General features: G+C 34.9%; 1 protein-coding gene across 8 annotated transcripts in view; it reads right to left on the bottom strand.

Moving 5' to 3' along the window:
* The window catches only part of LRCH1 (leucine rich repeats and calponin homology domain containing 1), a 135,473-nt gene that overhangs the window by 45,543 nt on the left and 63,398 nt on the right, over positions 1-26,532 (bottom strand). For all 8 annotated transcript variants that reach the window (XR_012622055.1, XR_012622058.1, XR_012622056.1 and 5 more), the window contains exons 2-10: positions 23,235-23,379; positions 20,055-20,181; positions 13,850-13,955; positions 13,208-13,344; positions 11,875-12,002; positions 9,776-9,860; positions 5,530-5,635; positions 3,945-4,057; positions 101-168 (exon numbers count right to left, since the gene is read on the bottom strand). Coding sequence is in view for 3 of the 8 variants with exons in the window: in XM_074815671.1 (XP_074671772.1) it covers positions 101-168; positions 3,945-4,057; positions 5,530-5,635; positions 9,776-9,860; positions 11,875-12,002; positions 13,208-13,344; positions 13,850-13,955; positions 20,055-20,181; positions 23,235-23,379 (1,015 nt within the window). In the remaining 5 variants the exon portion in view is untranslated. The remainder of the gene's footprint in view (positions 1-100; positions 169-3,944; positions 4,058-5,529; positions 5,636-9,775; positions 9,861-11,874; positions 12,003-13,207; positions 13,345-13,849; positions 13,956-20,054; positions 20,182-23,234; positions 23,380-26,532) is intronic.

Below are 26,532 nucleotides of genomic sequence, written 5' to 3'. Positions count from 1 at the left end.
CCTTCAAGTCTACAAAATTAACTGATAAGAAAATGCCAGTTCTGGTCAATCTAATTAAATGACACAGCTAATTGCTTATAGTTACATAAAAAATACTTACATTTCGTCTGTTTGCCATTGTGTGTCCTCTTCTATTCTCAGTAATTCATCACACTCTGCTGCTCTGCTCTGTAAGCAAAGTGATATTGAGAACTGAACTTTGCAATTAAGTAGGCAGATAAATTTTGCTTTCAGACTCAGCACTGACCTAATTTATGTAACAGTTTAGGGTGGCTACTTGGAGCAAACTAACACTTCTGTGCCACTCCTCACTCTACCCCTTTTTAAGATACTGATTACAAGATCTTCTAGTCACCGTTCAGATTTTATTGAGGTCAACAGCCCTTACCTTCCTTTAATGGTAAAAAGAAAGTCAAGCAGCATGAGAATTCTTTATTCTATGTCCCAGATTTCATTTGTGCCTTGCTGGTGTATGCAAAGAATGCTTCAGTTAAGCACGACCCTAATTCTCCTCTTACTTGCTCTCCTACCACAGCCAGATTTGTTTACAGAGCAAGGAAATTCCAAATCTGAAAACAGTAGCAATTATGTACTTCATAATTATTAACATGATCCCTACTTGACAATTTTAACAGCCATGAATACATTTTAAAAGAAATCAGAGCAAAAACTGGGTGCAAGAATTCATATCAGTCAGCCAGTTATTTTGGGTTCAATCTAGGCATAAATTAGAGCTCCCACTCTCCTACCTCTAACAATGAAGTGCTAGTTGTTAGAAAACTTGACCCTTTCTTGTACGTTTCCATTTAGTGCTTTGCAATTTTCTTTTCTCTCTCATCTCAGATAGGCAGGAGCACTGAAGTAGTTCAGCAACCAGCTAAGACAGAAGCTCTCTGAATGGATGTACATTTGTACTAGTAGATAATGAACAGCAGAAAACAGAGAGGCTTATCCTCTTGTGTCATGTGTTTGGCACATCAGTCGCATCACCCTGTACCAATAAATGCTATCCAACTCTGCCAGATGTGTCACTGGGGAGTGTACCAGCTTCTCCAACATTCTCCAGATGGCCCATTTCCCAATAACAATCCCCAGTAGAATGATTAAATCCATTCTTTTTTCTTTTTCTTCTCCTTACAGGAATGAAGTACATGATTTTTTCCGTAAGAAGGGCACATATCATTAAATAACAAAAATGAAGCACTTATTCTAGAAGGTGATCCTCAATCTCCGGACATAACTATATAGGTAAGATAAATAAAGCCATAGAAATTAGGGCTAACATTTGAAAAATTACAGAATCCTCCAAGCCTAAACTCCTCTTTTGCACTGCAAGCTATACCGATTTTATGTATGGTTTGGTTAACCAGAATTTCAATTTTAGAATACCCCTGCTGTCCCAAAAGGCATTTTAATACATGACTAAATATAAACCAAAGAACACAATACTCAGAAATCCATACAAGGAGGAAAATGCCCTGAGTTGAAAATCTTCTGAATAAAACGGATGTACTACCTGTTCAAGTCACCAACTGCTGATCTGAACTGCCATAATGTTAAGATGATATCAAAATTAAAAGAAGTTAAACTGATCACTCTGGCAATATTCTTATACTGAAATTCAATACAGTAACCTAGTATTTCACTGAATCACTGTCTGCAACACATTATTTTAGATATTATCTTATTGTGATAGAGGACATTCCCCAGGGAACAGTCTTCAAATGGCACATTACTGAAAATCAAGAGGATGGAGTGAGAAGAGCAAGGAAAGGAAATACAAAGTATATACATAATATAATGTACAGTCAGCTTCAGATGTGTGTACCCCTTTGTCAGGGGAGGATGAAAGTACCTAGTTCATTCACCTCAAATGTGCACACTTGCTGAAAATTTGTATGCAGGAAACTCACAATGATTCATTAACATTTTAACTATCAAAAATACTACTAATAATAACATTTTAACTATCTAAAAAAAAAAATCCCCTCAAACTTTTTCTAGTATAAAAGTCACAAAAGAACAAGCCACTATAAGATAACCTGTAGTGTCCTAAACATCCAGCAACTATAAATAACTCTTCCTAATAATCAACACTATTGAATTCACATTTGTATCTGTAAATAATAAAAAGTAATAAGCAACATGTATTTACTATGTAAATAAAGTTTTCTGATAACTACATGTATTCAGTAACTATGAAAGGGAAAAAAAGTTGTTTGTTTTTCCCCTTTGTTTTTAAATGCTAGTCCTCTGTGGATGCCACCTCAAAGACTCTGCAACTAACTGAAGATCTGCAAGAGTTTTGTTGCTAGAAAATACAAAAGACTGCTCAAATAAAAAGATCTTTTGCAGAACCATAAATCTGTTTCCAAGGAGCTGAAAGGCCACATCCTTTCTCTTCCCACTGTTACTTCCTAGCATGTTTTTTCCTATAAGGAATCAAAGATGGAAGTGATACAATGCCTCTTTGCACCCCTTAAAAATCTCTACAGAAGGAGAAAATAAGTTTTAAAATATCCATACTAGATAATCCCTTCTGGCCTATATATAAATCAAGAGGAGACATCACATCCACAGGAATGCTACAAAATACTACTACTTCTCAAATATCTCTGCATTATAAAGGATCTTCCAAAAGTATCCAGCAAATAAATTTTCACAGAAAAAAAAACACTTTCTCAAAATTTCTCTAGAATCTTTCAAAAGCTCCTCAGTCTACCTAACTACATTTAATTCATACATTCATCAGGCAGTTCTTGCTATATAATAATGCAAATGAATTTCATGAGTTACCACACAACAGCTATCAATAATGATTCGTAGTACATTTCTATGGATTCTATTACAGCCTTGTCAGACATGTATTCTAGACATATTCCACTAAACCTAATGTCACAAATAGAAAAAAATGAGTAAATGACAATATGAATGGGGAAAATATAATTTAAAATAGGCAAAAAGGCACAACAGAACACTTTCTAAAGAGTCATTCATTTTGAAAAACAGTTCAAAACCAAAGCACATCTGATAGTTCCCCGACAAGAAGCCATATGCCAGGGAGATGCCACATGACTGATAAGTAAGTACTCATTAACCATGACAGAAAGACAAGAGTTAATACTTTCAAACGGTTAAGCAACTATCTATGACTTGTAAACAAGCAATCCAGAGCACCAGTGTTCAGTTATGAACATCTTAAAGAAACTAAAGTGGCACCCAGACCTTTACATACAAAAAAGACTGACAGGTATAAACTCAACATTTCTTATTGTGGATAACCTGTGTTTTCTTACAGATGTCATTAAATACACATGCACATATATGTTTTGTTATACACACAAACATACACGTGATTATTCGAAGGCACTTTCCTATCACCTATAGCATCTACAAGGTTCATAACAGAATCAGTGTATGCTCCCTAAACCCATCAAGAAAGGAAGTTGTCAAATCTTGTAAGAGGTAGGTTCCTAGAATAATAATTTTATTTTAGATTTGATATAATTTGTCTTTATAGGTCTCTCAATTTCTACAATTTTAAGACATTTAACAAAATGTATTTTAATACCATAACATTATTTCATAACTTTAGCCACCACAGCTAACTCTGAAAGTCTTCTTGCATTTTATTAATGCAAGTAAATGTTAAGGTTGATGTATTCAAAATATAAAGCAAATAGTACAGAACGTACCTGCCACTTTTTCTTAAAGCCTTAAACATAGTTAAAGTATAACTCTCACATATACTAGAAAGAGAGTTATGGGTAAATTGACCTCCTAGATTAATAATCACTTTAAACCTACTTGCTTATTTTTGCCTTCTGTATCTTTTATGACAATGAATATCAATTGTGGTTTTTTATTCATTAAAATGTCTGCAGTTTATCATTCCTGTTTGCTCTGAAGATATTTCCCCCCACTTAAAATTGTCACAAACTTGCCTTAATGTAACTCATAAATTCAGTAGTAAGAGTATCCGATTCATCAAACTGGTTTCCTGTTTCTCTTGACTTATCATTGACAATCAAGTGAGAAGATCCTTGATGGAATTCCACTAATAACAACAATAAAAAAACCATAAAATAATTATTTCTGGTTCAGCTCAACATTTGTTACTCAACATAATTTAAGTGTACTAAATTATAGAGCTCAAAATGAAACAAAGTTTAAATTTGAAGCATATTAAAAACTTCAAGCAGTTTAAGACCTTTGCATTTTAACGAGTGATGCCAATTAATTTTAAAGTTGTAATAAATCAATACCATGAGCTCATAAAGTTGTATATCAGAAGCACCACAACAGGCATTGATGGAGTCAGTTTTCAACTACATCAAGTACATCTTGCCAGTACCAGTACAAGAACACAGCTGGACAGCTGCAGAGTATTTTAAGGTATTCGGATGCCTCAGCCAGTGACTTGCAGTTTAATGCAACTTCAGATTTATTATGCTGTAATGAACACTCAAACTCTTAACAGAACTCAAACAAAATGATTCAGAGCCTACGCTAATCTCTTGCTTACATATACTATTTCCAGGGGTATGAGGCAGTAATAATTTTCTCCTCTGTTTGAAGTGGTCTGATCCTGTAACTTACCCTCTCCAGTTTGCTAATAAACACTGTAGGATGCAATGCTCTTACTATCTCACTGTAGGATGTAATGCTCTTACTAATATTTATTATTCTACTGAACTCTGATGAGTACCCCAGCTGAAGCTCATTTAATCTGGTATGTAACACTATTTATGTGGTTTCCATATGCAACTCACTGACTTCATCCTGTATGTGCAGACCTTGAAGAAACATTGTTTATCAGTATGTAGATGTAATTTAGAAAAATATATTACTTCAGTAATATTTAGATAAAGTGATACGTTCTCACAAAATCTGAAGAGATTTACTTGTTTCCAGAGGTAATGCTGACTTTATAAAGCTTTATATACACATTAAGTCCAACTACCGAAATGGACTCTGTTTTTGTAGAGTTTTGATAAGTTATTACACATTGATATTACTGGTTGGGAAGCATGGTTTAAACCAACTCTCACTTTTCTTCCCCCAGTCAGAACCAGAACTTATTAACTCTTGAGACAAGGTGTAACAAGTTCATTGGAATTGCTACTGAAAATGACTATAAGGACCCCAATTCAGCACAGTTAAAAGCATTCTAAGTAGCTTACTTTTTTTTTTTTTTACATGACTTCATATGCATGCCCAAAGCCTTCTGGGTAGGTAGACATTTATTACAAAAAAACCAAAACGCATAGGGTAGTGAAAATACCTGTTGTTCAACTAGAATATCAACAAGAAAAAGTCAGTTTAATAAGGCATTGATCCAGTGCAAAATTAAACACTGAAAATTCCAAGACAAAATAGCAGTTAATAAAACAGATCTCATTTAAAGATGGTATTCGTAGACTCCTGAAAGACTGATGCTTGTTGAGCTGTTATTTATTTACAGTCTTATACATGGAATTATTGACAGAATTTCCCTGTATTTAACGTCCACTTTTTTTAGATTCCAACCTTTTCTTGAGTTACCATGGTGACCTGAATCTTCCTTTACAACCTGATCTTCTTCCACAATGTCTGACATTGGAACATTAAAACTGATAGTATCTTCATCAGATGGCTAAGGAGAAATAAGAGAAACACTTGTTTCAGATCAAACCAAGAGTGATAAAACTGTACATATTAAGAAGAGTGCTCACTAAAGAGTGGCAAACTAATAAAAGAGAGGATACCAGAGCATCTAACATAACCAAATCCTGTTGTAGGAAGCTGTAGTCATGCTGAATACATCCTCACAGAACATTTGCCAAGCAGAACAATTCATATGTCCTCTTTTCTTATCTTCCTCACTGCACTAGTCCTCTCCTTGCAGTGACACCACTGCACTGTGCTGCTCTCTGTGCACTTTCCTGGGATAGCTGAAAATAGAGGCTACTTGTAGCCACTGAAGTCTAAGCCTTGTACCACAGTCCTTTTTTCTTTCCCTCCAAGACTTTTCTCCCCTGCTTTACCATGCAGCTTGTTAATTGAATACCTAAAGCAAGCAAGATGAACTTTGTAGGCTGAGACAGTGTCTTTTATTAGATTAACTGGTAGACCTGAATAAAAGCATAAACACTCAAGTACACTGGCTTCTCTTCAATAACTTAAAACCTCATTCATGTTTTTCAGCTGTATTAGCTGGTACACTAAAACACATTACTTTTATCTACAGGCTTATCCTGTCTATGACTTTATAGACAGTGGCTACACAAAGAAGCACTGACACACTAGCCTTCGCTTCTGTCCCATGCCACCAGGGCTCTGCTGTTCCGCAGGACCAGCACTGACCTGCTCACAGTGGGACCTATCCACATTCTCTCCTGAGGTGAACTACGGCAAAAACACAGTTTGCAGAAGAGGTCAAGTTTTTATTCTTGCTCTCCTGAGAGCTTACCACTGCAACAGTCTTTCGGAATTTTGCAAATGTATTTCCCAACAAAACTACTGGTATTGCTCATTCTTTGGATGCTCTGTTTCTGTAACTTGCTACGTATTCTAGACATGTGCTTTGTAATTGTAACTGCTATAACACATATATAGCAGTTTGTTCCATAACCTTTAAGAATATATATTTTTAAGGAAATGGTATTTCCCTGTTTATCAGTTCAGCCCATTGTAACACAAGATCTGCAATGGAATGGGACGTTGTCACATACAATCAGTTACCCAGTTTCACAGTCGCTAGCTTCTAGTAGAGTTATGCCATTCTTGCAACCTTTATATGTTCATATTCTACACAGAAAATATTTTTTTAAATCCTGAAGCTAAGGTTTGTGATGAGGGATGAAGCAAATCTACTTTGCTCCTAAAAAAGTGTTATCAAAGTTACATGTGGTTATTCCTATTTGCCAAGAATACCCTGGACTTAATGCATTTTGTAAACGTGGATCACCACAAATGTTCTTTATGAATAAACTGCATATTAACAACTCTATCAGTTCACTGGTTGTATTCTTCTGCCTAAAGAGAAAAAATTCAAAAGGATGTTCAGGGACTTGATAAAGCCTTATCAAAATGATTACAGTATATATTCTTATATGCTTATTACAAGTTCTGAATACTAAAACAGGCACGATTTTTTTCTCAGCAGAGTCATACATACAGCTTTTAAGAAAATATTTTGGAGTGTTGGTGTCAGAAAAGCCACGGGCCATTCAATCTAGAAACAGAAAATCATTCCTTTAACAGGCTATGTCTCACTTTCAGGGCCTACAGAATTCTGCAATTGATTTTCCAGGTGTTTCCTGCCAGTATAGCATGAAATAGAAACTATCCTGCAGCCTGCAATAATACAAAAGCATTGCTCCTTCACAGGTGAAATACTGTATCTCACTTCCTTCATCCAGAGTTTTATTTTTATTCAGCTAGCAACAGAAAACAATAGACATAGAACAATTAAAAATACCCAATGTTATTCCAACACCGAGTTCAGATGATGCATTTTGAAAGAATCTTCATATACATTCTTGCTGGTACTAACGCGTCACTCTTATGGGTAATAAAGCAGGGACAACATCTGGATCTTAACAAGTACCCTCTTGTTCTAATGAAGTTTAACTAAGGAAAAAATAAGGCTGGAGGGAGGTGGAAAATGAATCAAAATGCTGCACTGTTCCTAAAAGATGAGGTACATGAGTGCACTACCTTAAAGCAGAATTTTCCTTCAAGCTGCTGTGATCAATTTTACAGCAACGCTACAAGATATCTTTCACTTGAAATGCCCAAGATGACTATACCTCTGAAGAATTGACCCTGAAATGACCCTACCAACAAATCAGACTAAAATATGTAAATCATTCATTTCAACAAGTAATCTCTCCTGTGTGTATGGATCCAAAACTAATTAGCAAGCTTCCTAAAAATACATTCAAACAAGTGATTAATTTAAGGTACCATTAAGGTACCATTTTCAAGTTACACAAATGACATTGTAGTATTTTCTGTAAGAGATGAAACCCAAAAGCTACTAGACTTCAGACTAAACTGTAGTTTGTTTTTATGGCTGATGTATTTATAAAACCCTCCAAAAATGTGTTTTAATGATCACTTTATGACTGATCATTTAATGTTTATCTAATATTTGATATGTACATTTCTGATTGTAATTAACATATGAAACTGTATTCGCAACATGCTAAGATTTCTTGCACAATTCTCATGTGTAATACAGGTATTAAAGGTTGCATCAGAAGGACAAGCGAGTGGTGAATTTACTACCAAATACATTTGGGACTACTGATCTCAGCATCTATTTTCTCCTTAATAGTAGAGGAGTAGTCAGGTGGGGATGGAACAAGTAATCAGTTCTCATATAAGAAGCCTCTGTGCTAATAAAAATACATTGGTTCACTGTTGATGGTCTTTAAAATATTTTTTGCAGCATTTCGATGGCTACGTTTTGATTACAGGAAAGATGATCTATTTTCTAAAGGTGTTACTTACAGCTGAAGAGGAAATTCTGGAATAATAGTTTCATTAACATGCTAACTCAGCTTCAGGAAGTGTAAGAATGGCAAAACAGTTCATAAGTGTCTCTGTATGGACTGCATGCTCTTACAACTAGAGGGAAACCATTAGAAGTCTGGCTAGAAATCTCGATAACTCTGCTTCATTTCTATCTAGCAAGAAACTTGCCCAAATACTTAAAAAAAGCCCCACAGGGATTTCCAAGTGCTTTTGTATTTAAAAGACCAACCAGTGTGTAAGTGGATTGATTTTCAATTTGCTCTTTAGTAACTACAAATTCAGTACCTAAGCTTGATTCTTTATACATTTTTTTCAAAAGCAACAGAATCTCTTTTCCTCAGAGGAGGAGAGAAACACTAAAGAATCAGTGTAAAATTATTTCAAGTAGCAAGAAGCTCATTCTTCTATTGTGACCTGAATATTTCCTATTAGATCAGACTACAAATCCCATTATTTGTATATTTCAGAAAGATCATCACTGAATTACATTGCAAATTATTTACTTATTTATCATTATTTATTCAGTTCAACTCCAAATAGATTTAGTGCCCTATTCAGCTGAGCAATGCCTCAGAAAAAAGGTCTAGGGAAGTGAGTTCTAACTGCTTAGGACAACACTAGTCTCAGAAAACCATCCTTTCTCTTTGCTCAGTCAGACAACATAGTTCATAAAAAATTCTAAAGGCTTATTTCCAGCACTGTGTAACTGCCAGAACATGTAAACGCATTAAGATGTGCAAAGTTTCTGAAGTTCCTACACTACACTGCCATAACAAGAAGGTCACAGCACATACCGGGACTCAGCACACTGAACTCCTGTTAATTCCCAACAGGAGAGTCATCAGTCAGAGAAAACAGGTGAGAAGTAGCCAGGCATGTAACCTGTTAGGACATTTACTTTGTTGAAAACAGCAGACATGGATTCTGATTTGGTCTTCATTTACGTAAACTGCCTGAAAACTGCAGTGAATTTTCACTATTCATAGGTCATTGACCACTTGTAAGCAAGTATCTCACTGCCCTCTCCAGAAAGTGTACAGACCAAAAAAAAAAAAAAAAAAAAAACCACACCACCAAAAAAACCCCAGTCTCCTTTTATCTTTGTTTTACCATTTCTTAGCAAGAAATTCAGGCCAAGGATGTGGTTGCACACTTGATGGCTAAAAATGTATTCACATTGTTAACCAACTTAAAACATAGTAAAAATACGGGTGCTGGAAGGGGAGCTGGACACAAAATTCAGGCAACTTACCTCTGTTGCTGACAAACGTTTATCACCATTATCACTACCAACACCGGAATCTGAGTCCTTTTTACTGGGGTAGATGTCATCAATGCTAGATGTGAATTTAAAAAAAAAAAAAAAAAAAAAAAAAAATCAATAAAAAGCTATCATAGCATTTGCCATTAGAATTCTTAGTTTTGCTTAAATTAAAGCAAAATTCCAACCAGTCTTAATGGTAGAGGGTGAAATAGCCTAGTATGGTTAAGAACTACAAATCTGCAGTCTGGTGATAGTAAAATAGATCAGATGGAATGGCTGGTTAGCCTAAGGATTAATGAAAGGAACAGAAATAATCTTCTATAATGCTTACTTTTGTGTATACACTAGGTAAAAATATTTATTTACTAGCTAAGAAGAGCACAAGAGTCTGACTGAAGTCATTTAGCCACGGGATAAGCAACTAAACTAGTTGAACTCAAACTAGAGTCAACGGATTTAATTGTAAACATTGATGCATGAAAAGTGAGCTGGTATCTCCCTGTGGCTTGAAGTAATTATTAACACAGAAACCTCCTTTTAGTGCTTTAAAATAGACTTTGAAATGTAGGTTTTTAAGAAAATTACTATAATAATGGCCACTGCTCTCTCTTCTGGTTTCATTACCTAATACGACTTCTGCTCATTTTAAAGTACATGGTTAGATGCAATACTCTCATCACCTAACTTTTTTTTTTTTAAATATGCTTTATTATCCCCTCATATGCAATCCTGAAAGCTGTAATCTTGAGTTCAGATTGACACAGCAATTTAAGAAAGAATTTAATCAGTCTTCACATGAATAAAGTACCTGATTAACCCTAATCTTAAATTATCTGTTATCAGTAAACACTAAGGATTTTGTGTAGGAACTGCCTGTGGAAATCCTAACCAGGTTATGTTTTTTCTTTAGAAGTGTGAAATTATTCTCTAAAATAAAAATTTGGTAATTATTACGTGATAGAGCATTAGGCTGTTAGTTACCAACTTGCACCAACTCTGTACTATTCCCTTACCCTAACCTGTATGCTCCTATATGACCAAAATGTCATACAGGACATGACATTCCTATCAATTTTCTTATATGCTAAAAGAAAAAAAATGGAAAATCTGTAGGTATTTCCCAAATGGAAAACTTACTCTTCATCCTGAATTCTTCCCACCTTTGGCATTTATCTGATAGAAATTCACAAAGGTGTCTCCAAACATACATGGAGGAAAACAATTTGTTTGAAACCTTATCTAGATGACTGAAAGAGAGATTCCATAACAGTATTTTTTTTTTTCCAGGGTGTTATCAGCAACATCTTTATTTTTATTTACATCAACCCTTTGTTTTTAATGGGTACTTCTCTCCAAAAATAAGGTATTATCATACTTTCTCTGATTGGTTATGTCATACTTCCCGTATTAGCAAAGAAAGAGCTGGCTAAAAGCTGTTTTCCAATTAGCTATGGAGATTCTTAGAGAAAGGAGTTGCTTTGTGTCTAGTTCCTGTCCTTAAACCACAATACAAGATGACATTACCTAGATGTTTGATGCAAGACATTAAAGATTTTGTCTTTCATTTTGCTAATAAATTAGCACATTTCACTTTAAAAGGGTCTCAGCATTCATGCAGTTTGCTTTGCTGGATGGATAAACCTCTGGATGAATAAAAAAACTTGAAACAACTATGTGACAAATGTATAACAATATATAAATCACAAAACAATACAAGAAATAAGAACTATTTAATAGCTTTACAAGAAAGTTCCAACACTTAATGACACTACCACCTGAAATATTTTCAATATATTTCAGTAGTCTACTAGTAAGAGATTAGATTTAAACTAAGACTCACTTCTACATTATTTCCTAATGTGCTGCTAACTTTAATCAGAACTGATTGTTAAAAATATTTTTTCTAAACTCTTACAGGGATTTCACTACAATAAAATATATTAAAGCAAATCAAATCTCTGTTCAAAAAAAGTACACTCTAAATAGCATCTGAACAGATGAAACTGTTAGCTAAAGATATAAATACATTTATTTGACTTTGTTTGTAAGGGTTACATGAAAAAAGTAAGTGAGATTTTCATACATACCTCTCTTCTACGGGTTGCGGCAAATGCTGTTGTTCTATGGCATTAAGATACAGTGAGTCTGCTGTTTTAATCTGACAGGCCTGTACAGTCAGATATTTGAATATATGCACCTTACCCTTTGTACAAATCTGTTAAGACAAGAAAGCAAGGTAGGTTTATAAATAGAATGAAAGAAACAATTTATTCCAAAACTCCCTGAAAAACAACTCTCATCATCACAATATATAATAAAGGAAAATTGATTTTATTTTTTTTTTAAATTAGTAAGAACTACTTCAATTACCCAATCAATTATTTCTGTGTACCAGTATAAATACCCTCAGAGAGTAAGACAGAAAACAATAACAGAGTGTATTCTACTTCTAAAAAAATGTAAATGGGCTTTTCAGTCAAAAAGAATTACGATAAAATATATGGTACGGCCTAATACTAACCGTAAATCGAAAAACTGTTTTCCAAAATTAGTTAATAATGACATTTAATTAACCAGCATGTCCTTTATACTCTTAGCCATATTTTTTTTACTAATGTCCAAGCATCTTTATGATGCATTTCACCTGCATTTTAGAATTATTTTTCTTTAACTGCACACTTCTAGCTCAAGTGCTTGCTGAAACTTGCTCTGTATTTTTGGAGTTTAGGAACAGCATCACCACTGGTTATGAAAAGCATTTCTCCAATGCAATAAAAACTATCAAGTATTTCAACAGCTGTTGCTCTAGAACAATTGTAGCTCTCAGAGATGTAGTTTGAATCTACTGCCCAGTAAGTCAACAACAATGATGTCCTTAAGCAGCGAGCACAGGTTGCATTCATTTATCGTCATTTCTCAGCATGGCCTACAGTTCAGAACAGGAGTCTGATTTCTTTGTGTATCACAATCTATAAACTTACACTATAAAGTAAAATAAATTTTACATCGATTACATTCTAGACCATTTGCATATTTTTTAAGTTAATAGTAAAACACTGTAGAACCTTCTAGAACTGGGTTCTTATTAACAGAGAGAAGATTTATCCTGGAGGTTTCTCGCTTCTCTTTTTCAAAACTATATACATATTCCAACATTACTTTTCATATGCAGATAGGAATGACAAAAAAACAGGCAGCTAATGGAATGGAAATCATCTATACTCATGTAGCTTCAAGTGGTACACAGACTCATACACAGAACATAGGATATTTTCTATGTCTTATTTACATACCAACAACTAATGTCTGTGATGGCTGAAGTTCAGAAGCCTGCAATTGCAGAAGGCAACATTTATAGGCTATAATTTGTTATCGTCCACCCAATATTACGGCACAATTTGAATTGCAGATGTTACTTACTTGTGCTGGTGGAGACTGCAAAGGATTATTCTCAAGTAGTAATACTTGTAACTGCACCATCTTTCTAAAACAAATTGGAATCACAAGCACTTTATTGCAGGAAAAGTCGAACTTTACCAAGGGAAGCTGTACTAGTTCTAAAAGTAACAAAAAAGAGAGGTGATGTTATATCTGTATTTATTTTTGCCATAAAATCATAAAATATTTCTGAATAAACCTTTTGCATTCAGGAAAATACAAACTCGGACAGGGATATGGTCAACATTTACTCAATTCTATACTGGGAAATGAAAAGACTGTTATTGTTATACAAGTGACAATAAATTTTAAAATAAATACTTTGAAATTTTTTTTTTCCTGAAGCTCAGCTGACAGTTCCCATACTGCATTCACAACTAAGTACTTGTGCAACTTAAAAGATGCCTAGAATCATAAAGAGAATTCAATAAAAAAAACCTCACACAGTTATTCAGTGAGTACCACTGAATGTTATATTCTGCAAACTCAAATGCAATAAATTTGAAGACAAAGTAATTACTACTTTTTAATCATATTTACTTACATGACTGAAAAATACTTTCAAAATGCTACTAAAAAGAGCTACCATAAAGGTATTAGGATTTTTTGTTTGTCTGTTTTTACCTTGGGGTAAAACTTCGAGGTAATTTCTTCTGACATTCAGTTCTTTTAAAGATTTCAGCTGTCCTATCTGCTGTGGCAAAGCTGTGATTTCATTACAGCTGACATCCTACAGCAAAATAGTAATAATAGAAACAATGAACTTTTGGCTCCTAAGTGTTAAATAACACTGATGTGAAATTGTAGCTAATTGGTTATTACTGTTGTAACATTTTATTAACCTGAAAACATGCAACCGTCTATGTCGTCTTCACAATGCAAAAGTAGATACATGAGAAAATGTTTACACATTACTTAAAACCCATAGTGAATTCTTATTTGGGGAACAAGTTAATTTAATTTCTATAGAAACATTCAAAACCATTTGCTTAAGAAGATCCACCTTTGTTTTCTCAAGCTTTATTTATATGAAGAACTTAGTACCATGATTATATAACCAAATACGTTTGGATGAAATGTAAAACTGCCAGTGCGTGCATCTGATTTTTTAAAAAGGTTCTTGTTCTTCTGGAGGGAATATTTAAGCACAACTTAAAAAAAAAAAAAAAGAGCGAAAACAGCAATAGCACTCTGTAATGATGCTCAGGAAAGGCATATATTTGATTATCACATCACACAGGCCATAATAAAATAGGACAGGTTTTGTTCAGCATTATACAGATATTCAACATATTATTGTAAAAGGTGCTTAACTGCCTAGACAAGTTCTAAGTAGGTCTGATTTTGATGACTAGAATACAACTGGTTTAATGACCTGGATGAAATTGGAACCCATCCTCATTTCAGCATTCCTAAAGGAGTAACTGCTGTGAAGTTGAAAGTATAGGGTCTGGTTATACTGAGCATAATTGCTCTGAGCAACCTGGCCTAGTGGAAGGTGCCCCTGCCCTTGACAGGGAGATTGGAACTGGGTGATCTTTAGGGTCCCTTCCAACCCAAACCATTCTAGGATTCTATGAATTTCAAGCAACAAGTTTGTATACAGTAGTATTACTGTAATAAATACTATACTTTAACACTATTGCTAACAAGAAACCACAACGAATGTGTACTAAAGATCAACTTCCTGGATTAAATCAGTCTAAAACAAGACAGTTTTCAGATACTAGCTATCATTTTTGCTGCCAAACAGTCTATACTCAATGTGAAATCAAAAGGACATTGAAACCTCTGCTTACATCCCAGGCAACCTGTAAATTTGAGAAATGTCCCGATTATGCTTCCATTCCTGCATTAAAAAAAGGAAACAGTATCTCACAGTATGAGAGCAAAGTGAGGTAATGCCAAGTTTTCCTGAATAGCCAATGGAATACTTTTAGATCACTCCTACTCTCTTGATTGTTTCAAATGTATTTATACAGTATCTGGGAGCTCCTAGACTACAAAATTTCTAGAAGTCAGTCAGATTTCCAAGTCATGTCTTTGAAGACAGTTGCTTTAATACTAGTCAAAAGTGTTATATTAACTTGTTACCCTCAAGCCTAAAAACTAGTTAACAAAAAATGATAGTAAAACCAAAATGTGATCTGGCAGTGCTGCTTGCTACATCAGACAAGTTTCCTCTTGTAACAGAATCTCACTGCTGCCAAAGCTTCCTTCCCTTGTCAAAACACAGTCAGGAAATTATTTTAGCTTTTAGACAAGGAAATTAAAAATCCCAGTTAATGAGTGAATCTTTTGCCCCAGTTGCCACAAAGTATGGTTAATTGCACTGTTCCAAGATCATTTATTTTTAAAGCTCTACTGTCCTATTTTCACTTTACAGACTTTAAACAACTTCATAATTAGATACTCAATTTTTAGGGCACAGAATTAAAATTTAAAGTCACCTTGTAGCAGAGAAACTCTAGACCAAGTGCACTTATGCACATGCACATCAGAACAAGTCAGGGAAAGAGACAGAGAATTTTAAAGGAAGTGGAAAAAAAACAAACCACCCCAAAAAAGCCTAGCAGTGTGTAGCCTCAAAACCAAAGTCCACTTACAACCTTTCAAAACATCCTCAGTAAGACTGATTTGTTATGACAGCAGATTCACAAGATCTCTAGAGACAGAGTATCCTTTATGCTACTAAACACTGCTGTCCAACTTTTTTTTTTTTATTACTTTGTTTGAATAGCTGTGGAATACAAAGACCTAGAACATTACTTCTTGTTATGCTCTTGACTATTATCAGACTTCATGAGTGTGTATGTGACAGAGACAGTGCTTATCTTTCCCATTACTTTGGCAGTAATGGAAGCAACACTATCAAAGTCAAATGCCTATGGTTTTCAAGCTAATCATTTTTTAAAGGAACTATGCAACCAGCAGTTTGGAACTTTACTTCATGGACATCTGCAACCAACAGAAGCGCAAACACCTATGCAAGTTCCAAGGGGCTACTGTTAGCTGAAGATCAGACTTCTTGCATTAATTCTATTTTGTTCTCATCAGTTATGCCATGTCCTGCCATGACAACACAATTTCTCAGTATTAGAGAAATGTAAGGAATATTTAAATTTAACATTTATTTCTGTTGCATGAAGCTCAATGGCATGAAAACAAAATCATCAACATTTTTCTCTTTCTTATGGTAAAGTTTAAATGGTCTTAAACCAATAAAATTCAGCATAATACAAACTGAAAACCAAATATGGTACTCTGGCTCCATATTAACGTGTTTATTCACACACACAGAGAAATTTATCCAAAACACTGAAATTGAGGTAAACCTCCTCCTTACATCCATCTTAAAACTTGGGACTCCTGACTGAGCTGTTATTCCTAAAAAGCATGTGGATTCTTCAGAGCTTGTGATATAATAGCCATACAGAATGGTAAAAGGAAGTTACACTGTGTGTGAGCACATGGATCCTTTCAGGCAACAGAAGGCAGCAGGTTCCACTTGGTCAGGCTGCTGGCCCAGATTACATGAATGAGGTGAAGGACCTAAATCTCAGTTGAGAGATTTAAAGGCTTCCAAAGTGAAACCGGAGCATCCCAGCGATGAAGAAGTCTGTTACCTGAAGAAGGTAGAAGTGCAATACTGCCTGATAGGATGGAGAACAGAATTTTACTGTACATCTGATAGTTTTGGGTACAATTACTGAGCCATCTCTACCCAAATATTTTTCTCTGATGGAAAGTAAATTTCAGATTATCTTCACATCAGCTTTGCACTCATCCTCCTGGTTGATGGTAGAGGATGATTGAGTTACACAGCTACAAATAAAAGTAAGTTTCCCAACCAAATTTTGCAAATAATTGTAATATATCCTGCAGGGAGAATAATTTATATGTTATTTTTATGTTCGTAAGATAGCTGTTAGATCTATATAACCCAGAACCCTAAAATTTAACAGAATACCTGAAAATTTATTGCACACAATATATAAGTCATGCTATGCCACAAGTATGAAATTTATATGAATATATACATGTAAAAGAACTGCCTGGCCCATTTTGGAAGAGAGGAGAAAAAAGCAGAGTTAGTTGGAAAGATCTGATCTAATTTGCAGCAAACTATACTTATATCATGCTAGAGTGACTACAGAGGTAAAATTTGTTTCAAGAAGTTAAATAACAAAAAAAAAAATCCATTTGCTATGTACACACAGATTTTACTGCATGCAGCTTGTGGAACATTTTGGGAACCTGAGGGTGCTTGGCAAAGTCCTAGTAATACAAAAACTGCATGCAGCCAGGAGGTGTCCATCACCTCTCAGGATTGATCCCCTGGGCCAGCTCAGCACCGCGTGTGTACCAAAACAACCGCACACCCTGCCAGGGGCCTGGCTGATGGCATTGCTTGAAGGCCACAAGCTATTCAGGCTGGCATTGCTCTCACACAGCTGAATGTTTTGTGCAACAACTGCAGTATGACTTAATCTTTTTTTTTTTTTTTCTTTTTACTCATTTCACAACAATGATCACTTATTATCTAAACTGCATTATATTATATATGCCAACACAGATGCTGGCTTTCAATTCTACCACTATTTGCTTCTCTCAGTACTTCGCAGTTCAGTAATTTCCAGCTAAATAATGCAACTCATTTCACTGGAAATGTACCAAACTCTCATGGTGGTATCAAACTAAGTCAGCTCATCTGAACAGAACCATACCCAATTTAACAAAAACTTGTTCCTCACTTCCCTCCCACCACCCCCTTCTAATCACAAAGAACTAGCATCAGACCTTCAGCTTTTATAATTCTTCTAGGCTACCAAAGGGACATGTTGCTATAGCCTTTCATTTGAAGTATTTTTAGAGCAGGAATTGTTGTGTTCTTCATGACAGAGTAACACTGAAATTATACTGTAACTGGAAAGCAATATGAAAATCCAGTATGCCAAAGTTAATTTAAACACATGATTTGTTTAAAAAAACCCCAAACAAACCCTATAATCTACATTGATTTTCAAGCTTTTAGTTTTTAACTTTTCAAAATTCTAAAATAAGGATAAGGGCTACTCTTAAGCTATATACAAACTCTTACCAACAAAAGAAACGCTTCCAGCATCAGCAATGCTGGTTCACCTCACTGAGAGGGTTAGACATGAAAGAACTTCAGCAGGTCTTTACTGAAAATATTGTCACAGACCTCGGTTAATACAAATAAAACAGATGATTTTGACTAGGCAGAATCAGGCCAAGTCTTTCAATTATTTCACATGAGCCCGCTACCACTAGGCTAGGCTACATTTAAACTAGAAGCAATCAAGACCTAACAGGGTTCCAATTGTTGTTCATTATCTATTCAGTCATCCTATCCCTGAAATTAGGATGTGTTTAATACTGTTCAACTTTAATTATATATAAAACTGGAACCATAATCTTTTACTGAATCTTATTTTAAGCACAACAGAAACAACGCTATAGGCTAATGTGGTTTTTTGAAGGTTAATTAAATCAAAACCATTTCAGTAATCTCATTAAACCCATCATACACACAAAATACACACACAAAAAAAATATTTGATAAGATAAATTAATAATGCTCACCAAACAGAACAAAACAAACTTGGTAGTCTTTAGCTCAGGCATAAACCAGAAAGGAAAAGGTAACTACCCCCCCATCCTCGTCAACAACCAGATCAGTTGTAATAAATAATAGAAGCCTGACAGCACAGGGTACTGTACAAAAAGAATACTAGAAGGAAAAAAGCCCCACAGTTGCCACTTCATTCCACATATGAAGAATCAGTAGCAGGACTGGGGCGTAAAGCAAGGTCCGCTCAATTCCTGTAACATAATTTAACAGAGAAACTACTGCCATAAAAATGATAAGCAGATGATAAGCAGGCACTTTCAGATACTGAAAAGATGTGCAAGATAACTGCTGTCAATGCAGTTGGAAGAAAGTTCAAATATCATTGTTTTACTATGAATAAATCAGCAGTGTCAAAATGTAGTTTGTCAATTTGTATCTTAAGAGGTCAAGGTGAAGAGAAATAACCAGAAGACATAATGCATACACCACAGAGAATTCAGAGTCTCAACCTACAATATACAAAAGAGGAAGATAAAAGGATAAAAGGGAAGCATCCTCTTACATACATTTTCCACATACAAACTTTAAAAACACATGTACAATTAAATTAATTTTAAGGTACCAAGTAATTTTTGCCTTTTCAAATTCTTGTTTACTAGACAATTTGTTATAGACTATCTACTGCTTGCAGAAACAGTAGTCGCGTGGACAGCTTTAAAGACAAGAGGAATATAATAATTTTGTAAATCAGATGGGTGTTCAGGAAAGGAAGGTTGCATGACAGAAACAGTGAAATAAAATGAAAATAAACATCATGATAAGACCAGTATCACTAGTGGAATGCCATGTGGTAAGCAGATAGTAATAACAGAGAGAAAGGAAGCAGAAGGGGAGGGAGCTACAGAGGGGAATACACCTTTGCAGAGCCTGATGCCAGAACTATGAATCCGATACAGCAAAACAGGGAGCCAGTGCAGGTGGTGAGTAAAACTGGTAAAGATGATGAACTTCAAAGCTGAGTTCTGAATGAACCAAGGGCAGTGATGTTGTTTAGAAGGGTCTTGAAGAACACAAAGGAAACTATTATTGTGTTACTACCCAACACAGCTGAGATGTTCAAAAGTTAATTTTTTAACCTGCATTATAGCATTACAAATATATTTGCAAAGTGAATTTTACTGTTTCTAATTAAACACAAATAAAGTCAAAATTAAAAAAAGATCAGTAACATACCAGTTCCATTAACTGTTTAAGCTGACCTATCTCTTCTGGAAGGGAACCTAGTTTATTGTTACTTGCAATTAAGACTTTTAGAGGAAGACCACACAGGCAAGCTGGCAAAGAAGAAAGCTGATTTCGACTGCAACAAAACAAAAAAGGACAACCATTAAAACCACCAGTGACGTTCTACTGCATACTCACATAAAGACTGAGAGTTGTAAAATTCCTTTGTTTCCATGGGTCAGATTTTATGCAGACAAATTTTAAATTTTCAAATGGCAATCATTAAGAAAACACTTGCATATCAAAAATATCTGCATTACTGACTAAACAGTATTGTGGAATTTACCCATCTGGAAAAAATACATTATATCAGTTTAATAATATTGTAACAAGCCTGGCTGTCATCTAGAACAACTGTTTCCCTTTCTAATGAATACAGGAAAGTCAACTGAGACAGTATTTTGCAAGTATTTAAACACTCCCATAGTTTTATGTGGTAGTATAGTGGATGTCTTTTGCTCCAACTGAAAGACAAATAAATAAATAGAGATAAAATTATTATTTTCTCAATTCCTTTAAAGCACACTTATAGTTGAAGATTACTTGGTGCTTGTAAATACAGCAAAAAATTCTGGAACCATCAAAAATTCATGTCTTTAAGACCCATATTGAACCATTTTATCTCTCTATATATTGCTTTTTCCTAAAATTGCTAAAAAAATTTTTTTAAGTGACTGACGTGCCATTTTATTCTTCATACCACATTTCTGGAAAAAAAAAAGTGAGAAGATCTTCATGAAGAGGAGTTGCAAGGAAAGGCAAAATTTGGTAGAAAACTTTCAAGAGATTTAGGCTCTCATTCTAGTAACAATCAGTCAACAAGCTAGAACTTGAAGATGACAAATGCCATGACCCTTTTTGATCTCCAGATGATTAAAAAGATTAATTTCTTGTTATTTGTGGATCAGTTCCCAGAAGACAATTTAAGCTCAACAGAATAACATACTAACTACTATCTTTAACAGAATATTTGAAGGTTTTCTTAAAATAAAACTTTGTCTTTTTTATGGGTATTAACCTGTAGGAAAACAATGAACAGTAACTTAAAGTGGCACCCCAGTAGGAATAATTTTAGTGAGCTTCTGCATGGCTCTTAAGGCTCCAAAGAACAAATATGCATGACTGAACTCTGAAAACAGATGGCAAAAATTGTTCTGTGTAATTTCAGTAAGAGTTGCAACATTGAATTGAAATAAAAGGAAACAAAAATCAAAATTCCACAAGTCTCAAAACATTTCTTCAACTGTCAGTCCAAAGCTCCATATAAAGATGTGTATTCATGTTTGACACAACAGTCTCAAAACGTTTTACAAAGCAAACTATCATCATATCTCTTACACAGGCTCAGAGACAGACAGGTATCATATAACAAACCCAAGGATATTTAAAATGAGAAATCCAACTACTAACCAGCAGTAGCTGAAAAAAAGAGTCAATGTTTATTGTGGAGTCAGGATTCTCAATTCTAGTGTCTTTACAGAAAACCAAGACACAACTTATTCTAAAAAATAAGTAGAAATATTTTCTTAAGTTCCAAAGAACTTAAACTGAGGAAGTCTAGAATCTAAAAGTTACCCTATACAGCAGATCAAACACACACACACAAAAAAAAAAAAAAAACACCACCAGGTAAAATTTTTAAGTTCTACAGAACACAGAAGCAACCCACTAAGAGATAAGGAAAAGCCCATAACCCAGGCAAGCGAGTAATAAATCATTATTAGTTTAAAAGGCATTTCTTTAAAGAAAACATGAACAGTATCCACCAAGGCCCAAAGACTATGTATATCTCTTGGCATCACGTTCTAAGGCTATTTAACATACGGGCTCTGCTGGTAACAGGCAGAAAAATATGCATTTTAAATCTATGGTATTTTTCTTGCCAGGGATGTACTTTCTTCTTCTGCAGACTTACTGTGTTTAACTAACGTGGGAGAACTGAGGGAAATGACCTTACTTAGTAAAACTTGAAACGTTGCCTTTCATTTTGTCTAATATACTGTGATATGTGGTTACTAACTCTGTAACAATTCTGGTTTTGTGATGAGTCACACAAATTCCATCACTGCATTGAGTACTAATTCACTAGTTCACTACACTGAGTTCTAATTGAGTTCATTTTAATTCCTAAATTTACTAAGATGTTTTTTGTAAACATCAAATAATTTAATCCAGTCTTAATTACTTTATGTATTTCTAACAAACACTATTTCAAAATTTTAAGTCCTATTCCTTACATGTGTGCAGATATTCAGGACACACTTGCTCTGTTTCAATTTTTGGAAGCAAAATTAGTGTTCCACAGTGGACAAAACTGCAGTACAGTAACAACACAGGAAGGCTTGAGAAACATCCTCAGCGTTTACAAAACTGATGATCAAGCCTTCATATCTTGAATTTAAAAGCCCAAGAGCCACTTTGCCTTGGCTCAAACCTCATTCTCGCAAAGACCAGATTATTGTATCTTCACTATTACACTTTTTACATGCACAACTGCAAAGAAACATCCACAACTTGTCCCAACTGAAAAGGTGCTGACATGCCCTCTCTCAAAAGCAAGTACGCATTTACCTGCACTTTAACCAGCAGCAATTCTCTATACTGCTAAGTATTCACATACACTGTTCACTAAAAAGAGACAAAGGTGCCTAATTCTTTGCCCCTTCCTCCTAAAAAAGGCTGTAACTATACTTCTTGCATAATAAGAGGATACAAGTGATAAAGTATCATGCTTTTTCCTCTCCATTCCCCATGGAAAAAAAAAATTAATCATCTGTCTCTGTCCCTCCATCTTTTTAACTACAAAAAGTGTGTCAAGTTTCACAAAATTTATCATCAGAAGGGAATTAAAAGAATCCAGCTGTGCTGATGTGATTAGCATTTTGAATTTGCTAGAAGAATAAGGGAAAGAAAGGGATAAATATTACTTGGTCTTTCTTTAAATAATTAGTTTTACATTTTGGCTTTTACAATGCCTTCATACAGAGCTGCATCTATAGCCAATGAGATTTTGCATTACCGCTTCCAATAAAATGAAAAATGTAGTCACTTGTTCCAGAAACACAGTGCAGACAAAAAAAGCTTTACACATTTGCAAATAAACAAAAAATGTGGCAGAGTTAAACTTACCTCAAATTTAAGTAAGTTAGCATTTGCAAGTTTACTATGGCATCTGGTATAATTTTAATACAATTGTGGTATAGATTTAGTGTTTCCAGTGACACAAAATGGCACAACTCCGTAGGAATCTCAGTTAATCTATTCTTGGATAAATCTGAGAAGAGAAAAAGAGAAGTACATTTTTTTTTCAACCATCAGAAAGATATACTTTGAAAAGCTACACTTCTTTATTAAAATAAGCGAATAAATGTAATCCTACAGTGAGACAACAAATTAAGCCAATGTTTTTAGTATGCAAAATAAAACTAGTGCTAACCTTTACAATCTTGAAATGGAACAGACTGCATATAAAAGAGCAAACATTCAAGTAATATTTATTTGGTCTAATAAAAAGTAATTATTTGCAGGACTCAATATGCTGAGGAAATACTTGCAAACAGAACCAAGTATAGATTCCAAAGCTCATTCAATATACCCAGAGATCTAGCCAATACACAGCTAGACATCTGCAAATAATGATAGCGTTTAGAGAAAACAAACAACAAGGATTATATCTTTGATTTCTTTAAATAATAAAAAAAGTTCTTTGGGTAACTCTTCAAACTCACCTGTATTTTCTAGATCTCAATCACTCATAAAAGAATGTTACCTATAAAAATGGTAAAGACCTTCAGGATGGGATTTGATATAAGTACATACAACGTTGGATATGTATGTACAATTCTGGTACATCTATTGTTGACAACAACGATGGATTCTAATTCCCCGAGTGAGTGCTTGTACGCACAGAACAAAAGCTTTTGAATTCTGACCAGTTTCATTCTTATTTTCTCATTTTAAGCACACAGCACAAAGGAAAATCAGTAGGAAGAAGTGTTACTGAGCTTTGTTCCTTAACTATCACAGTATGAAAAATGAGGTATCGTAATACTGATGTGAGCTCAAGTCATAAAATAATAATGCCTGCCAGTGTTCAACTGAATTAATTGGATTCAAAGAAATGTTTAAACAGTGTTGCAAAACAGACATCTCATTGGAAACCGCACAAATGCCACCTACCCATACCACCAGATGGATAACCTGACCTGAAGAATGGTCACCTGTTTTAAGTGGAAGGAAGAGGAATGTACCTGGGCAAAAAGTGAGATGCCTAATGGGAAGGATACAAGGAAGAAATGGAAGTTAATGATCTTCTCACTTCTTCACTGCTGCTATTTTAAGTCTACTCCATGATCCTTCAAAGCTTATTTCAAAGCATACTTTCTTAAACTACATAAAGGGAAAAGCAGCCAAAGTATAGCAGATAACATTTCCAGAGTGCCAATGATCTGACTCCTCTCTTTAGGGCCATAAAGCAATTTTTTGCTTTTGTGAACAAACAGGCAGAAGCCTGAAAATCTTTTTAAGTTCCTTTGCAGTTCCAGACTTGTCAGTTTGCTGTGCACAGGCACAGCTTGTGTTCAAACCTATCGTCAGGAGGAAGGTTTTACCATTTTTATTTTTCTTCCTGTCTCCTCCAATGCAAGCTGAAATTCAGTGCACTCTATTTCCCTTGTCAGCTTCCACTTTGCTTCACCTCATTGCTTCCAACAAAAAGTTGGTTTCATTATTGCATCCTCTACCAAGAGAACAGCAATGGCCTATGAGTGCAGTAACAGAGCAGTCGTGCTGACCCAAACAGCAGTATGGTTGAATTGAGCACCTCAACCAAAATTATTCACTTTTAAGTTACTATATGACAGCGATGCTTGACTGCTCTGCTTTCTCTTACCAGGCTTTGATGGCAGTTAGATGCAGCATTAAGCTTCTCTTTTCCTTCACTTCTGCCATCAAATTAAAGCATTGCCTGTTTGAGTGAATGTTATTAGTGTTTCAAAGGGGGAGAAAGGTCTTCAATGTTCCCCTGTTTTAGTGCTTTAACCCTCTACTGTGTTCTATTTATTATGAGAGCACTTGTTTACTAACGCGGCATTCCAAAAAAATTACCACTGGTTCCCCCGCCTGCTGCCTTCCTAGCTATGTTTATTATCAGATATTAACAGAGGACTGCCATGCTGTCACTTTTTGAACCATGCATCTTCATATTTTACAATTCGATTGCAAAGAAAACCTTCCCTTTTTTTAAACTGCACTTTTCTGCAGTGACATTGCCACGCACATACTGCTCGTTTCCTCCTTTAAAGGGGAAGGAGCAGCAAGATCCAGAAAAGCAAACTGAATTTTAGGCCTAGGCTGAAGACGACCTCCATGGCACTGGATGGTACATGGAGAGTGATGCCTCATCCTTCATCTGAGCTTTCTCAAGTGATACACAGATCAAAAACTGCAAACACAAAAATGTTACTACTTCTCAAGCTACTAGAACTGCAGCCTGCCACCTTAACTCCATCTTCATGACTGTTTCATTTACCTTCACATTGAATAAAAGGGACTGTTGCCACAAAATTTGACTTGACCTTGAAAAATTCTAGTGCCTCAAAAAAGTGGAACAGCAACTAGATAGACCCTGCTCCTATAACAGACATTACTATGACAGTAAAATTCTTTTTTTTATTTTATTTTATTACTCTCCTTTGTTCTCAAGGGCTCTAACTCTGTTAATCTGAAGGAGAAAGCAAAAACCTCCAGATGATAACAGAGAAATTCCCTCCTGTCATGCTCAGGACCATGGATTATAGGACACGCTACGTACACAACATAGGAATTCAAGAATTAATTTACAACAAAGGAAGTAAATTGTTATTGTCTAGTTATCACAGTTTAAGATCATTTCCACACCTGAATCTATTGTTGCTTCCTAAATAATAAAAAAGTTTCACAACATAAGGCAGAGGAATAAAAACTATACAGTTAATACCATTGTAACATAACTTAAGAGAAAAAGCAGAAGTTTGGTACTATAACTTACTGGTAAGGGGTATCATTAATACCAAATCTGAATGTCTTTGAGAAACAGTACTGGAATGGAATCTGACATACAGAATGCTCACCACAGTTTTTAACTAATGGCAATAATTTTTGCCAAAAAACAGACTTCTCTGTTGAAATGGGAGCAAAAGAAGAGAAGCGTGTCCTGGTCTACAACAAGAGATTGTTTTTATTCAATCCTAGAATGAATGTGAGCTTCTGAACATGATGCAGCTGTGAAGAAAGCCTAGCAGCTTTCAGATGTCTCTGAAAATTCCATACAGAAAAGCACGTCTTCAGAAATGAAAACAGCCTGCATAACAATTTTATACTGTACCTTAAAAGCATATATAAACATGTACAGAACCTCTAAAGTTTACATAAGTGTTTTGATATTACT

This window comes from Strix aluco, chromosome 2 (genome assembly GCF_031877795.1).
Source record: "Strix aluco isolate bStrAlu1 chromosome 2, bStrAlu1.hap1, whole genome shotgun sequence".
Taxonomy (NCBI): Eukaryota; Metazoa; Chordata; class Aves; order Strigiformes; family Strigidae; genus Strix; species Strix aluco.
Note: the sequence above shows the minus strand (reverse complement) of the source record. Positions and strands in the feature narration are given on the sequence as shown.